General features: G+C 43.9%; 1 protein-coding gene across 1 annotated transcript in view; it reads left to right on the top strand.

Moving 5' to 3' along the window:
* LOC140487862 (solute carrier family 2, facilitated glucose transporter member 11-like) overlaps positions 1-14,284 on the top strand; it is a 76,693-nt gene that overhangs the window by 26,229 nt on the left and 36,180 nt on the right. The window contains exons 2-5 of the mRNA XM_072587220.1: positions 4,184-4,282; positions 4,810-4,970; positions 6,448-6,572; positions 12,826-12,955. Coding sequence (XP_072443321.1) covers positions 4,184-4,282; positions 4,810-4,970; positions 6,448-6,572; positions 12,826-12,955 — 515 coding nt within the window. The remainder of the gene's footprint in view (positions 1-4,183; positions 4,283-4,809; positions 4,971-6,447; positions 6,573-12,825; positions 12,956-14,284) is intronic.

The raw sequence follows: 14,284 nt of genomic DNA, 5'->3' as shown, positions 1-14,284 counted from the left end.
AACCTGACATGTCCTTGTGCATCGGCAAGGCTATAGGTTGCTGAAGGACATTGCATATGGCACTGGATGTCAGGTGGTAAAGCATGAAATATTGGGAAGGAATAGTGGGGAACTGGGTTCAGTATACAATAGACAATAGACAATAAGTGCAGAGTAGGCCATTCTGCCCTTCGAGCCTGCACCACCATTCAATATGATCATGGCTGATCATCCTTAATCAGTATCCTGTTCCTGACTTATCTCCATAACCCTTGATTCCACTATCCTTGAGAGCTCTATCCAACTCTTTCTTAAATGAATCCAGAGACTGGGCCTCCACTGCCCTCTGGGGCAGAGCATTCCACACAGCCACCACTCTCTGGGTGAAGAAGTTTCTCCTCACCTCTGTCCTAAATGGTCTACCCCATATTTTTAAGCTTTGTCCTCTGGTTCGGCACTCACCCATCAGCGGAAACATGTTTCCTGCCTCCAGAGTGTCCAATCCTTTAATAATCTTATATGTCTCAATCAGATCCCCTCTCAGTCTTCTAAACTCAAGGGTATACAAGCCCAGTTGCTCCAGTCTTTCAGCGTAAGGTAGTCCCACCATTCCAGGAATTGACCTCGTGAACCTACACTGCACTCCCTAATAGCGAGAATGTCTTTCCTCAAATTTGGAGACCAGAACCGCACACAATACTCCAGGTGTGGTATCACCAGGGCCCTGAACAGCTGCAAAAGCACCTCTTTGCTTCTATACTCAATCGCTCTTGTTATGAAGGCCAGCATGCTATTAGCCTTCTTCACTACCTGCTGTACCGGCATGCTTACCTTCATTGACTGGTGTACAAGAACACCCAGATCTCTTTGTACTGTCCCTTTACCTAAATTGATTCCATTTAGGTAGTAATCTGCCTTCCTGTTCTTGCCACCAAAGTGGATAACCATACATTTATCCACATTAAACTGCATCTGCCATGCATCTGCCCACTCACCTAACCTGTCCAGGTCACCCTAATCTCCTAACATCCTCCTCACATTTCACTCTGCCACCCAGCTTAGTATCATCAGCAAATTTGCTAATGTTATTACTAATATCATCTTCTATATCATTAATATGCATTGTAAAAATCTGCGATCCCAGCACTGATCCCTGTGGTACCCCACTGGTCACTGCCTGCCATTCCAAAACGGAGCCGTTTATCACTACTCTTTGTTTCCTGTCAGCCAACCAACTTTCAATCCAAGCTAGTACTTTGCACCAAATACCATGCGCCCTAATTTTGCTCACTAACCTCCTATGTGGGACTTTATCAAAAGCCTTCTGAAAGTCCAGGTACACTACATCTACTGGATCTCCCTCATCCATCTTCAGTTACATCCTCAAAAATTTCCAGAAGATTAGTCAAGCATGATTTCCCCTTCATAAAACCATGCTGACTCTGACCTATCCTGTTACTACTATCCAGATGTGTTGTAATTTCATCCTTTATAATAGACTCCAGCATCTTTCCCACCACTGAGGTCAGACTAACTGGTCCATAATTTCCTGCTTTCTCTCTCCCACCTTTCTTAAAAAGTGGCACAACATTAGCTCCAATCCGCAGGAACTGATCCCGAATCTATCGAACTCTGGAAAATAATCACCAACGCATCCACGATTTCTCGAGCCACCTCCTTCAGTACCCTCGGATGTAGACCATCAGGTCCCGGGGACTTATCATACTTCAGACCTAACAGTCTCTCCAACACCAATTCCTGGCAAATATAAATTCCCTTAAGTTCAGGTCCTTCAGCCACTGTTACCTCAGGGATGTTGCTTGTGTCTTCCCCAGTGCACACAGATCTGAAGTAACAATTCAATTAGATTAGATTACTTACAGTGTGGAAACAGGCCCTTCGGCCCAACAAGTCCACACCGCCCCGCCGAAGCGCAACCCACCCATACTACTACATCTACCCCTTACCTAGCACTAGGGGCAATTTAGCATGGCCAATTCACCTGACCTGCACATCTTTGGAGTGTGGGAGGAAACCCACACAGACACGGGGAGAATGTGCAAACTCCACACAGTCAGTCGCCTGAGGCGGGAATTGAACCCGGGTCTCTGGCGCTGTGAGGCAGCAGTGCTAACCACTGTGCCACCGTGCCATTTCCTGGTTCCCTGTAATATATTCCCCTGTTTCTGTCTTCAATGACCCAATTTTTGTCTTAACCATTTTTTTGCCTTTCACATACCTAAAAAAGCTTTTACTATCCTCCTTTATATTTTTGGCCAGTTTACCTTTGTACCTCATTTTTTGTCTGCATATTTCCTTCTTAGTAATCCTCTGTTGTTCTTTAAAAGCTTCCCAGTCCTCCGTTTTCCCACTTAACTTTGCTATGTTATACTTTTTCTCTTTTAATTTTATGTTTCCTAACTTCCCTCGTCAGCCACAGACACCCATGCCTCCTCCTAGGATCTTCCTTCCTTTTTGGAATGAACTGATTCTGCATCTTCTGCATTATACACAGAAATATCTGCCATTGTTCCTCTACTGTCATCCCTGCTAAGGTATTGCACCATTGAACTTTGGCCAGCTTCTCCCTCATAGCTCCATAGTTCCCTTTATTCAACTGAAATATTGTCACTTCCGATTGTACCCTCTCCCTCTCAAATTGCAGATTGAAGCTTATTGTATTATGGTCACTACTTCCCAATGGCTCCTTCACTTCGAGGTCCCTGATCAATTCTGGTTCGTTGCACAATACCAGATCCAGAATTGCCTTCTCCCTGGTAGGCTCCAGCACCAGCTGTTCTAAGAATCCATCTCTGAGGCACTCCACAAAGTCTCTTTCTTGAGGTCCAATACCATCCTGATTCTCCCAGTCTACCTGCATGTTACAATCCCCCATAACAACTGTAGTAACATCTTTGCGACAGGCCAATTTCAGCTCCTGATTTAACTTACATCCGACATCCAGACTACTGTTTGGGGGCCTGTAGATAACTCCCAAGACGGTATTTTTACCCTTAGTATTTCTCAGCTCTATCCACACTGACTCTACATCCCCTGATTCTAGGTCCCCCCGCACAAGGGACTGAATATCATCCCTTACCAACATGGCCACCCCACCCCCTCTGCCCGTCAGTCTGTCCTTACGATAGCACATGTAGCCTTGAATATTCATTTCCCAGGCCCTGTCCACTTGAAGCCACGTCTCAGTTATCCCGACAATATCATATCTCCCAATTTCCAAAAGAGCTTCAAGCTCATCCATCTTATTTCTAATGCTTTGTGCATTCATGTATAGTATTTTTAATTTGTTACTGCCCTCACCCTTCCCATCAACTCCTATTTCACTCAACCTTACAGCACGATCCCTTTTTGAGTTTTCTGCCTCATTGATACAGTTGTCTTTCTTGACTTCCCTTGTTCTAAATTTCCCTTCAATTTCCTTTTTAAACATCCAGTTTGTCCCCTCCCCCCGCTACTTAGTATAAACGTAGCGGTGTTGCAGTAGCAAACCTGCCTGCCAGAATGCTGGTCCCTAACTTATTAAGGTGCAAACCATCTCTCTTGTAGAATTTATGCTTACCACAAAACATACCCCAGTGATCCAAGAACTTAAATCCTTGCTTCCTGCACCAGTTCCCCAGCCACATGTTCAAGTCCATTATCTCCCTGTTTCTGGCCTCACCAGCCCGAGGAACTGGAAGCAAACCGGAGATAACCACCCTGGATGTCCTGCTTTTCAGCCTTTATCCTAGTTCTCCGAAGTCCCGCTGTAGTATGTTCCTCCTCTTCTTCCCGACATCATTTGTGCCGACAGGTACCACCACCTCTGGCTCTTCACCTTTGTCCTTGAGGATTTCCTGCACTCTGTCTGTGATGTCCTTAACCCTGGCACCAGGAAGGCAACATACCATCCTTAAATCCCGCCTACTGCCACAAAAACCCCGAATAGCTCTATCCATGCTGACTCTACCTGTGATGTCGATCAATATTGGACTGCTCTGTGACTAAACTAAAGGAGAAGGAGCAGGGAGTTTCCATTAACAGACACGCAACCAGAGTTTCTATTTACTGATGGTCATTACACTCAGCTGGGTGAGAGTACTTTATCACAAACCCTGGACAAGTTTCTGTTTTATAGTTGCGGCTGTGCATTCTTAAACCGTGTTATTTTATTTTCATCAATCCTTTCTGTTTCATTTTGCAGCTCCATAGAAGGAAGTTTATATTCTTCATCTTCTCTGTAGGGATCGGTGGGAGTTTCCAGTTTGGGTTCAATATATCTGCCATCAATCCACCATCAGAGGTAAGAAAAACGCCTAAACATCCCGATACCCGTATTACAAATACCACACACAATTTTCAACTGCTGACAATCACACACTGATAGATGCTCATACATCGACGTTACACACTGACAGACACACACACTGATAGTTACACACTGACACACTCAAAAACTGACACACACTGACAGTTACACACTGACTAACACTCACACACTGAAAGACACTCACAGTTACACACTGACACACTCAAAAACTATACTCACACACTGACAGTTACACACTGACTAACACTCACTCACTGAAAGACACTCACAGTTACACACTGACACACTCAAAAACTACACTCACACACTGACAGTTACACACTGACTAACACACACTGAAAGACACACACTGACTGACACTTACACACTGACAGATACTTACACATCTACACTCACACACTCTCTGACATGCTGATGCTCACAAACTCAATTCTGCTAATGCTCTTCAAAAAATATTTCTGAGTTTGATGTTAGATGTTACCTTCTGTTCATTCTTGCAGCATATTAAGAGCTTCATCAATGAAACATGGATTGAGAGATATGAAACACCACTGCAGGAATATTCCTTGATGCTTTTGTGGTCCTTCATTGTAGCTGTATACCCTGTCGGAGGGCTGGTCGGAGCACAAATTGCTGCTGTTTTAACACTGAAGTATGGAAGGTAGGAACAGCGGCAATCAATCTGTGCTACAAAGTACAGAACTGCTGGCTATGTAACTGTCTCTTTTTGTAACTTGTTCGAATTGGATATAGGAACTTATCATATGACTAGATGTAGGAGCAGACTCAACTTATCTAGTCTGCTCCACCACTCAGTGAGATCATGGCCGCTCTGCTAATTCTCAACTTCATTTTCCTGCCTTTTCCCCATTATCCTTGATTCACTGACTGATTAAAAATCTGTCTCAGCCTTCAATATTCTTAATGGCTCAGCCTTAACAGGCCTATGGGGTAAAGAATTCCACAGATTGACTACTCTCTGGGAGAAGAAAGCTCTACCCTTCTCTGTGTTAAAGGTGTGACCCCTTATTTTGAAATTATACCCTCTCCTGCTGGTCTCTCCCACAAGGAGAAACAATCTTCCTTCGTCTACCTTATCGAGTTCTCTCAGATCACCTCTCATCCTTCTATATTTCAATGTGCAATCTACTCAATCTCTCATTAGAAAAAAGTCCCTCCATACCTGGTATCAGCCAAGTGGGCCTTCTTTGAACTGCCTCCAATGCCAGGAGATCTTCCCTTGGGTAAAGGGCCCAACACCGTTCACAGTTCGGTATTCCAGCTGTGGTCTGAGTAGTTTTAGTCAGACATTCCTGTTTTTATACTCCATTCCCTTTGAAATAAAGGTCACCATTCTTCCCATTTGCCTTCCTTATTAATCACTGAACTTGGATGCTATGGATAAGAACTTCCAAAATGAAGCTTTTTGAGGGCTTTCTCAATTTAAACAATATTCAGCTCCTCTATTCTTCCTGCCAAAGTGCATAAATTCACATTTGCCCACGTTATATTCAACCTCCCAAGTTTTTGTTCACTTGCTTAACCTGTCCACATCTCTTTGCAGACTCTTTGTGTCATTCTCACCACTTGCCTTCCCACCTATTTCTGAGTCGTCCTCAAACCATTAAGCTGCCTTCTCACTAGAGAGAAATGACTGGTGTTGGTATAACCTGAGGGTCACCATGCCTCAGACAATGGGCAAAATTGAGAAGGTGGGACTTCCATGGTAACCTGAGCCAGTGAGGGAATTTGGCTGTTGGCATCTCTTTTTGTCAATAGCCTGCTGTCCAGGCAACTAAACTAACTGACCCCCTGTATAATAAAGAACGGTGAGTGAATTAATCCACTGTGCTGTGTAATAAAGATGAGGGATGAAAATTCAGCAGGTATTTTCAATTGGTTGGTATTCATTTTGACTATGAACATTACAGAGATGACTTAGATGTGAATGATAAACTAATTCTGCGCTGCTTTTGACTGATTATTTATCTTGTTTGATTATTGCTGAAACTCCGTGGAAGAGGACTTGGGTACTGTATTTTGCTGAGTGTGCAAGATTAATTATTATTCCTTGTTACTTAGTAAAGATAGTAATTGTTCAGAACTCATCCAACTAAATCAGCATACTTGTGTTTCAGAAAGAAATCTCTGCTTTGTAATAGCATTGTAGCGATTCTGGCTGCACTAATAATGGGCTTCAGCAAGATGGCAAGATCATTCGAGATGATTGTGCTGGGAAGATTTCTGTATGGAATTAATATCGGTAAGGAGCTGGTATGCATCATGGGCAAAACTTAAAGAGAAAAATTTGGGAACGTGTTGGGGGAAATACAGACGTAAAATTCTGGCTCAAACATTCCTTAAGATCTTGAGACCCATGAGTTCACCAAATTCATTTTTCCTTTGTGGATGGCAGATAAACCATATTCACCTCGAACCGTTTGACTTGCCAGTTCCAAGAAATCACATGATCAAGCCAGTAATGTTCAAATGTCCCGTTTCTAATCCTCATAATCCATAAATATATTCATTCCCAACAATTGGCCAGGCAAGTTGTGTATGAAGGTAAGGAACTTATATTGTTGCCACAATAGAAGCCCATGTAAGACTGTACGTAGAGTACTGTTTACAGTTCTTTTCCTCCTTCGATGGTATTTAGAGACAGTTCACCTGACTGATTGCTGGGATGAAAGGATTATCTCAAGTGAAGAGGGTTCAGGAGAAGTTTACCAGGACGTTGCTGGGTAGGGAAGGTTTGACTTACAAAGAAAGGCTGGATAGGCTGGGACCTTTTTCGCTGGAGTGTAGGAGGTTGAGAGGCCATCTGATCGAAGTTTATAAACTAATGAGAGGTATAGATAGAGTTAATGATAGATCCCTTTTCCCTAGGATGAGGGATTTCAAGACTGGGGGCACATTTTTAAGGGGATGAGGTAATGACATATATAAAAAAAATAAGAGGCAATTGTTTTACACAGAGCATTGTTCCCGTGTGGAATGAACTTCCCGAGAAAGTAGTGGATGTGGGTATAATTACAATGTTTAAAAAACCTTTGGATAAATACATGAATAGGAAAGGTTTGGAGGGATATGGGCCTGGAACAGACAGGTGGGATTAGTTTAGTTTGGGATAATGGTCAGCATGGACTGGTAGGACCGAAGGGTCTGTTTCAATGCTGTATGACTCTATGACCGTATGGAGGAGTTGAACAGGCTACAGCAGTAGAAGGTTTCGAAGAGTGAGAGGTAATCTTGAATAAGATCCTGAGGATTCTTGACATGGACAATGCTCCAAGCACGTTTCTGCTTGTGGGAGGCACCGTTTCAAAATTAGGAATCTCCCCATCAAGACCGAGATGAAGGGAAATATTTCTTCTCAGAGGGCTGTTGGTTGGAATTCTGTTCCCCGGCAAGTAGTAGAGGCTGGTATTGAGCATATTAAAAGTTGAAGTACAGAAATGTTTGGTTGAAAGGGGCATCAGGTGTTAAGGGCGTGAGGACACCACGAAAACGGTGTCAATGCGGTAGTCAGACCAACCACGATCTTAGTAACTGACAGACCATGCTCGAAGACCCACTTCAGCTATCGATTCATGAATTCTTCCAATCTGCTTTGAACGTTCCAGTTCCCACCCATGGAGAACATCGCTGTTCGACAGAAACAGCCAGTTCCGTCATGCAACGGCATGTGGAGCTGGAAACAATAAATTATACATGCACGTTACAGTCAGAACAATTCTGTATATCTTCTTAGGCAGAGATCATGAATGTGTTGCTTTCCCGATTCGGCCGAGAGAAGTTTATTGTGCGATCTGCAAACTCTGTCCCATGAGGGGCAGGATGTTCTTGAAAGGGACAGGTGGAGAAAGGGTTTGGGGGTAGGTGCCCTCTCTCTGTCACCTCACCTTCATTCCCTCACAATCATCAACCTTCCTGAATTAACCTTCAGTCATAAGTCTCCCATGACTTTGGTTAAGGATATATTCTGTTATAGCCTTGAAATGTTCCTCAGGTGTTTCCCCCTGTGCTGGCGGGACTTTCCTGCAATGGTCAAGCTCTGTGTGAATGCCTGGTGTCAGAAACATCAGGCCCATGGAGCTTGTTAGGGAATGACTAACATCCCCATGCTGGGTATGTTGGACTGGGAGAGATTCCTACAGCTCTTTTTAACCACCAGCTTTTTGGTATTTAGTACTTTACTGTCATCATGCTATATCATTTGATCAGGCAGCACATAAACCAAACAAACAAAAAAAATCACAAGACTTTGTTTGTTTATAGGGATTGTACCAGGTGAGGTAGGAATATTAGTCAAGGCACTCGGAGGAAGAACTATCTCTTCTTTGAGAACTAGCTGATGGGAGCATTAACACCCACAGAAACAGGCCCTCCAACTCCTCAAGCCTTTCAATAAAACATGGCTGATCATTAGCTTTGAATGGAATCCCTACAGTGTGAGAGCAGGCCACTCAGCCCACATGAAGAGTTTCCCACCCCAACCCAGCCCCATCCCTGCTAACCCTGCATTTCCCATGGCCGATGCATCCAACCTAAACATCCCTGGCCATGATGGGCAATTTTGTAAGGCCAATCCACCTAGCCTGCACACCTTTGGACTGTGAGAGGAAATCGGAGCACCCGGAGGAAATCCCACGCAGACACGGGGAGAATGTGCAAACTCCACACGGACAGTCACCCGAGAGTGGAATCAAACACGAGTCCCTGGTGCTGTGAGGCAGCAGTGCTAACCACTGAGGCACTGTGCTGCCTTGTTAAGGCCACTTTCCTGCACTGTCTCCCTATACCTGCCAAAGTCATTGGTCTACAGTGATCCATTGATTTCTGTCTTGAACTTGTTCAATGACTGAGCTTCCACATCCTTGTGGGGTAGTGTACTCCAAAGATTCACCACTCTCTGGAAAATTCCTCTTCATTCTGGGTCTTAAATGGTCCAGCCCTTATTCTGAGATTATGGTCCTGGCTTTGGACTCAGCAGTTCAGGCAGCATCCGAGGAGCAGTAAAATCGACGTTTCAGGCAAAAGCCCTTCATCAGGTCCAAAACATTGATTTTCCTGCTCCTCGGATGCTGCCTGAACTGCTGTGCTCTTCCAGCACCACTAATCCAGTATTTGGTTTCCAGCATCTGCAGTCATTGTTTTTACCTCGTTGATTTTAACCCTACTGTGAATCCTCTTGCAAGGATGCTTGCCTTGAAGAAGTTTTCCTCCTCTCTCTACAAGAATCTCAGGGAGTCCCTCTCCCACTGCAACTCCCAGGCCATTTCCTACTCTATGCTACTTTCTCCCCACCCCCACCATCCTCTTACTTATCTCTCCACCCTTCAGGCTCTCTGCCTATATTCCTGATGAAAGGCTTTTGCCCGAAACATCGATCTTACTGCTTCTTGGATGCTGCCTGAACTGCTGTGCTTTTCCAGCACCACTAATCCAGAATCTGGTTTTCAGCATCTGCAGTCATTGTTTTTACCTCTGGACTCAGCAGAGGCACTCTTTTCTACAGTCATCCTGTCAGACACAGGAAGAATTGTTGGAGTTTCAATAAGATCATCTCTCATTCTTCTAGTGAATACAGACTAAGTCTCTCCTCCTTGTCTCTTTGTGGTGCTCCTACCACGGCAAGTATGTCCTTCCTTAGGTAAGGAGACCAGAAACTCTACAAGTGCACTCTCACAAAATGATAGAGTTGCTAATAAATTTGTTCATGCAATGTGTCATCAACTATCCATCCCTAATTGCCCAGAGGCAGTTAATCGCCAACATTGCTGGGGATCACACGTAGGCCAGATTAGGCCCGCACAGTCGATTTCCTTCCCTAAAGAACATGAATGAACTGATTGGATTTTTATGATAATCGGCAATGGTCGTCATTAAGCTAACATTTTATTTTGAATTTTTAATATTTAATTCGAATTTTGCCTTTGTAGGATTTGAATCTAAAACACTAGCAAGGGTCTTTGGATTGTTAACCTAGTGACAATGCCACTACATCACTAACTCGTCTTACTTCTATCCTGAAATCCTGTTGTGACGAAGGCCAACATATCATTTACTTTTCCAACTGCCTGCTGCATCTGCATTTACCTTTCGTGACTCATAAACAAGAACACCCAGGTCCCTTTGGACACCAGATCTTCCTAATCTCTCAGTCAAGAAGTATTCTGCCAAAGTTTGTGTACCTTCACATTATATTCTATCGGTCATCTTCTAGCTCGTGAACTTAGGTTGACAGAATCGCTTTCAAGCCAACTTTCATCCTCCTCACAACTTGCTGTCCCATCTAGTTTTGTGTCAACCACCCCAGGAAAGTGACCTCTAAGACAAATATAAACAGTGGCAAATGGATCCTTAAACATCATTTAGACTGCAAAATGTCAGAGCTGTCACTGATTCTCAAATCTGAAGGAAGACAATTCCAAGATAGGAAAAAGAGCAAACAGCATCAAGACTAATATTTCAATCATCTTTTTTTTGCTGTGTAAAACTTTTATGATGGATATTAATTCTCTGAGGAGATTATTGGGTCAGTGAGGTACCTCAGAAAAGATCAAAACTTGTGGTTATTTGGGGTAAGAGTAAATGGGGGGAAATTGTTTTCATGTCACAAGGGTCAGTAATCAAAGATTGTTGACTGATAAGAATTTCCAACACAGATGCTGAATACATTGTCTGAAAGGAAGTTAGATTCCACATATGAAAAATACTCAATGACCGACGAGGCTAAACATAAACGTGTCGTGTATATCATTGTTCAGGAAAACTTCCTCACTTACCTTATTGAGGAGGTCACAACCTTTCCACTGAGATGCGGAATTAACCCACTCCAAAGGCAATTCTACCAGGGTTGGTACTACCACTGCTGAGTTGGCACTTCCTTGCAGTAATAGTGGGAGAAACAGTGTGGTCTACCCTCCCTAATAGGCAGCGTTCCCAGAAATACTTCAGTACAGGGACGGGAGAAACCATCCCTTTTTAAAACTTAAGGCATCTTCCTCAAAAATCACATTGATCCTTTTTGGGTAGGTTTTTGGAATTTCCTGGGTATAAATCTGGATTTGTGGATGAGATGCCACTTATAGAAGCAGCTTGAATTTTATTTATACTGTGTACATGAATCCACCCAGCGACAGGGCTGTTTCTCCAGGAACCAAATGATCCTGTTTTAACATCTGGGTGGCAAGGTGAAGATTTATTTCGATTCTCACAATTGATGCTTGACCACACTCAGTCTCCCTTAAAACTTTAAATCATGAATGAGCAAGTGACATTACGTCTGGCTGCAAGAACTGAAATATAGAAAACGAGAGCAGGAGTAGGCCATTTGACCCCTCAAACCTAGCCCGCCATTCAATATGATCATGGCTGATCATCCAAATCAGTCCCCTGTTCCTGCTTGCTCCCCATACCTTTTGATTCTTTTAGCCTGAGGAACTACATCTAACTTGCTCTTGAAAATATTCTATGTTTTGGGTCTAAACACTTTCTGCAGCAGAGAATTCCACAGGTTCCCCACTCTGTGGGTGAAGACATTTCTCCTTATCTCAGTCCTAAAGGCCTACCCTTTATCCCTAGACTGTGACCCCTTCGTTCTGAGTGACCCCTGATCATCAGGAACATCTTCCCTGTGTTTATCCTATGTTTAAAGTTCTAGTCCTGTTAGAATTTTACGGGTTTCTATGAGATCCTCCTTTGGTGTGGACTTGTTGGGCCGAAGGGCCTGTTTCCACACTGTAAAGTAATCTAATCTAATTCTCCTGAACTGCAGTGAATATAATCCCAACCAATTCAGTCCCTCTTCATGCATCAGTCCTGCCCTCCCAGGAGTCAGTCTGATAAACCTTTGTCACACTTCATCCATAGCCATAACATCCTCCCCCAGATAAGGAGACCCAAACTGTACAACAATATTCCGGGTGTGGTCTCACCAAGGCCCTATATGATTGCAGTTCGGAGTGTAGTGCTGGAAAAGCACAGCCAGTCAGGCAGCATCCGAGGAGCAGGAGAATCAACATTTCGGGCATCAGCCCTTCATCAGGAATTGAAGGGCTTATGCCTGAAACGTTGATTCTCCTGCTCCTCGGGTGCTGCCTGACCAGCTGTGCTTTTCCAGCACCACACTTTTGACTCTGATCTCCAGCACCTGCGGTCCTCACTTTCTCCGATGTAATTGCAGCAAGATATCCCTGCTCCTGTACTTGAATCCTCTCGCTGTGAAGACCAACACACCATTTATCCTCTTCACCACCTGCTGCTCCTGCAATGTTTACTCTCAGTGACTGATATACAAGGATACCCAGTTCTCACTGCAACTCCCCCTTTCCCAATCTATCACCATTCAGATAATAATCTGCCTTCCTGTTTTTGCTCCCATCGTGGATAACCTCACATTATCTCCACATCATACTGCATGTGCCACTCACTTAATGTAAGCTGTTTCACTGGCTCACCTCACATCGCTGCTACTGATACACATTCTCTATCCTGTTTCTATGCAAAAGGTATCGGATTAGTCGCTCATGGCCTGTACCTTGGAGAAATAGCACCGAAGGAACTGCGAGGCGCTGTGTGTATGACCAGGGCTGTCTTTGCTGCCTTTGGGAAATGGATGGGTCTGGTAGTTGGACTCAGGTAAAGCTTGAATGCGGCTGTAACACTGTGTTCTGTTACCCTGATGCACTTTGTATGGAACGATCTGCCTGTGGACCCATGCAAAACAACACTTTTCACTGTATCCCAGTACATGTGACAACAACCAATCAATCAATCAACCAATCAATCTAACTACTTGACTATCAATAACTGTGTGTGAGTTTTCACTTGCAGCTCAGACAATGTAGACCCTTGATACACAGAGCACTTACTGAAACCTGCCTTTTATCATGACTAAAGTCTTTCGATGTGAAATTCAACTCTGCAATCTTCATAGATTTGGTGTCATTTAGCAGAAATATTTCACTGGTGCTTTGTTCACCCACTTCCAGCACAGCGCTTCCTGAGTCTGTTTTATTACCATATAAATCTCCGAAAGGCACAATCCTTTAGGACATCAAGATAACATGTGACACCGAAGCATCACACAGGCCTCCAGTGAACTCTGTCACTCAGTAGGTCAGTCTGTTAGAAAGCAGTCATTACTCTGCTCATCAACTATATATGTAAGATGAGAATAATCTATGTAATTATATAACCCACATTGTAAGCAATCTTGTGGTAGGTTTAAACAATAATTAATTGATTATATTTTAAGGAACTACAGACAGCTTTACAGAAGCCTGACTAGCTTGTACTGAAGTGAATGTTTCCTGCATCGATCCTTGCTCTGCTTCCTTTAGGATGTCATTTCTCCACAAAGTCCCACCTTCCTATCCATCCATGATACAGTAACGTAGACAAGGTCCTTTCCCTAGGGTGGGGGAGTCCAAAACTCAAGGGCATAGGTTTAGGGTGAGAGGGGAACAATTTAAAAGGGACAACGTTTTCGCACAGAGGATGGTACGTATATAGAATGAGCTGCCTGAGGAAGTGGTGGAGGCTGGTACAATTACAACATTTACATGGATGAGTATATGAATAGGAAGGGTTTACAGAGATATGGGCCAAGTGCTGGCAAATGGGACTAGATTAGGTTAGGATATCTGGTCGGCATGGATGAGCTGGACTGAAGGGTCTGTTTCTGTGCTGTATATTTCTATGACTCTATGACATCCCATCACAGCATCCCCTTGGCATCGTGGGTCTGATTTCAGCACCATCTCAAAATGGACAGCAACAGCAAGGCTGAATGGAAGAGGTGATCGCACAAGTGCTGCCATCTTGTGAGAGGATGGCAGGTTCATTATCCATGGCACCCCAGCTGATCCCGGAGAGCAGAGCCTCAGCAATGGTAGCAAGCAATTGCAGCCCAGATTGCTGGACTGTTGGGAGAGACTGAGGTGATCGAGCTTTCCAGAACGTGTG

The sequence above is a fragment of the Chiloscyllium punctatum genome, chromosome 17, assembly GCF_047496795.1.
Source record: "Chiloscyllium punctatum isolate Juve2018m chromosome 17, sChiPun1.3, whole genome shotgun sequence".
Taxonomy (NCBI): domain Eukaryota; kingdom Metazoa; phylum Chordata; class Chondrichthyes; order Orectolobiformes; family Hemiscylliidae; genus Chiloscyllium; species Chiloscyllium punctatum.
The sequence above is the reverse complement of the archived record's forward strand: the minus strand, read 5'-3'. Positions and strand labels throughout refer to the sequence as shown.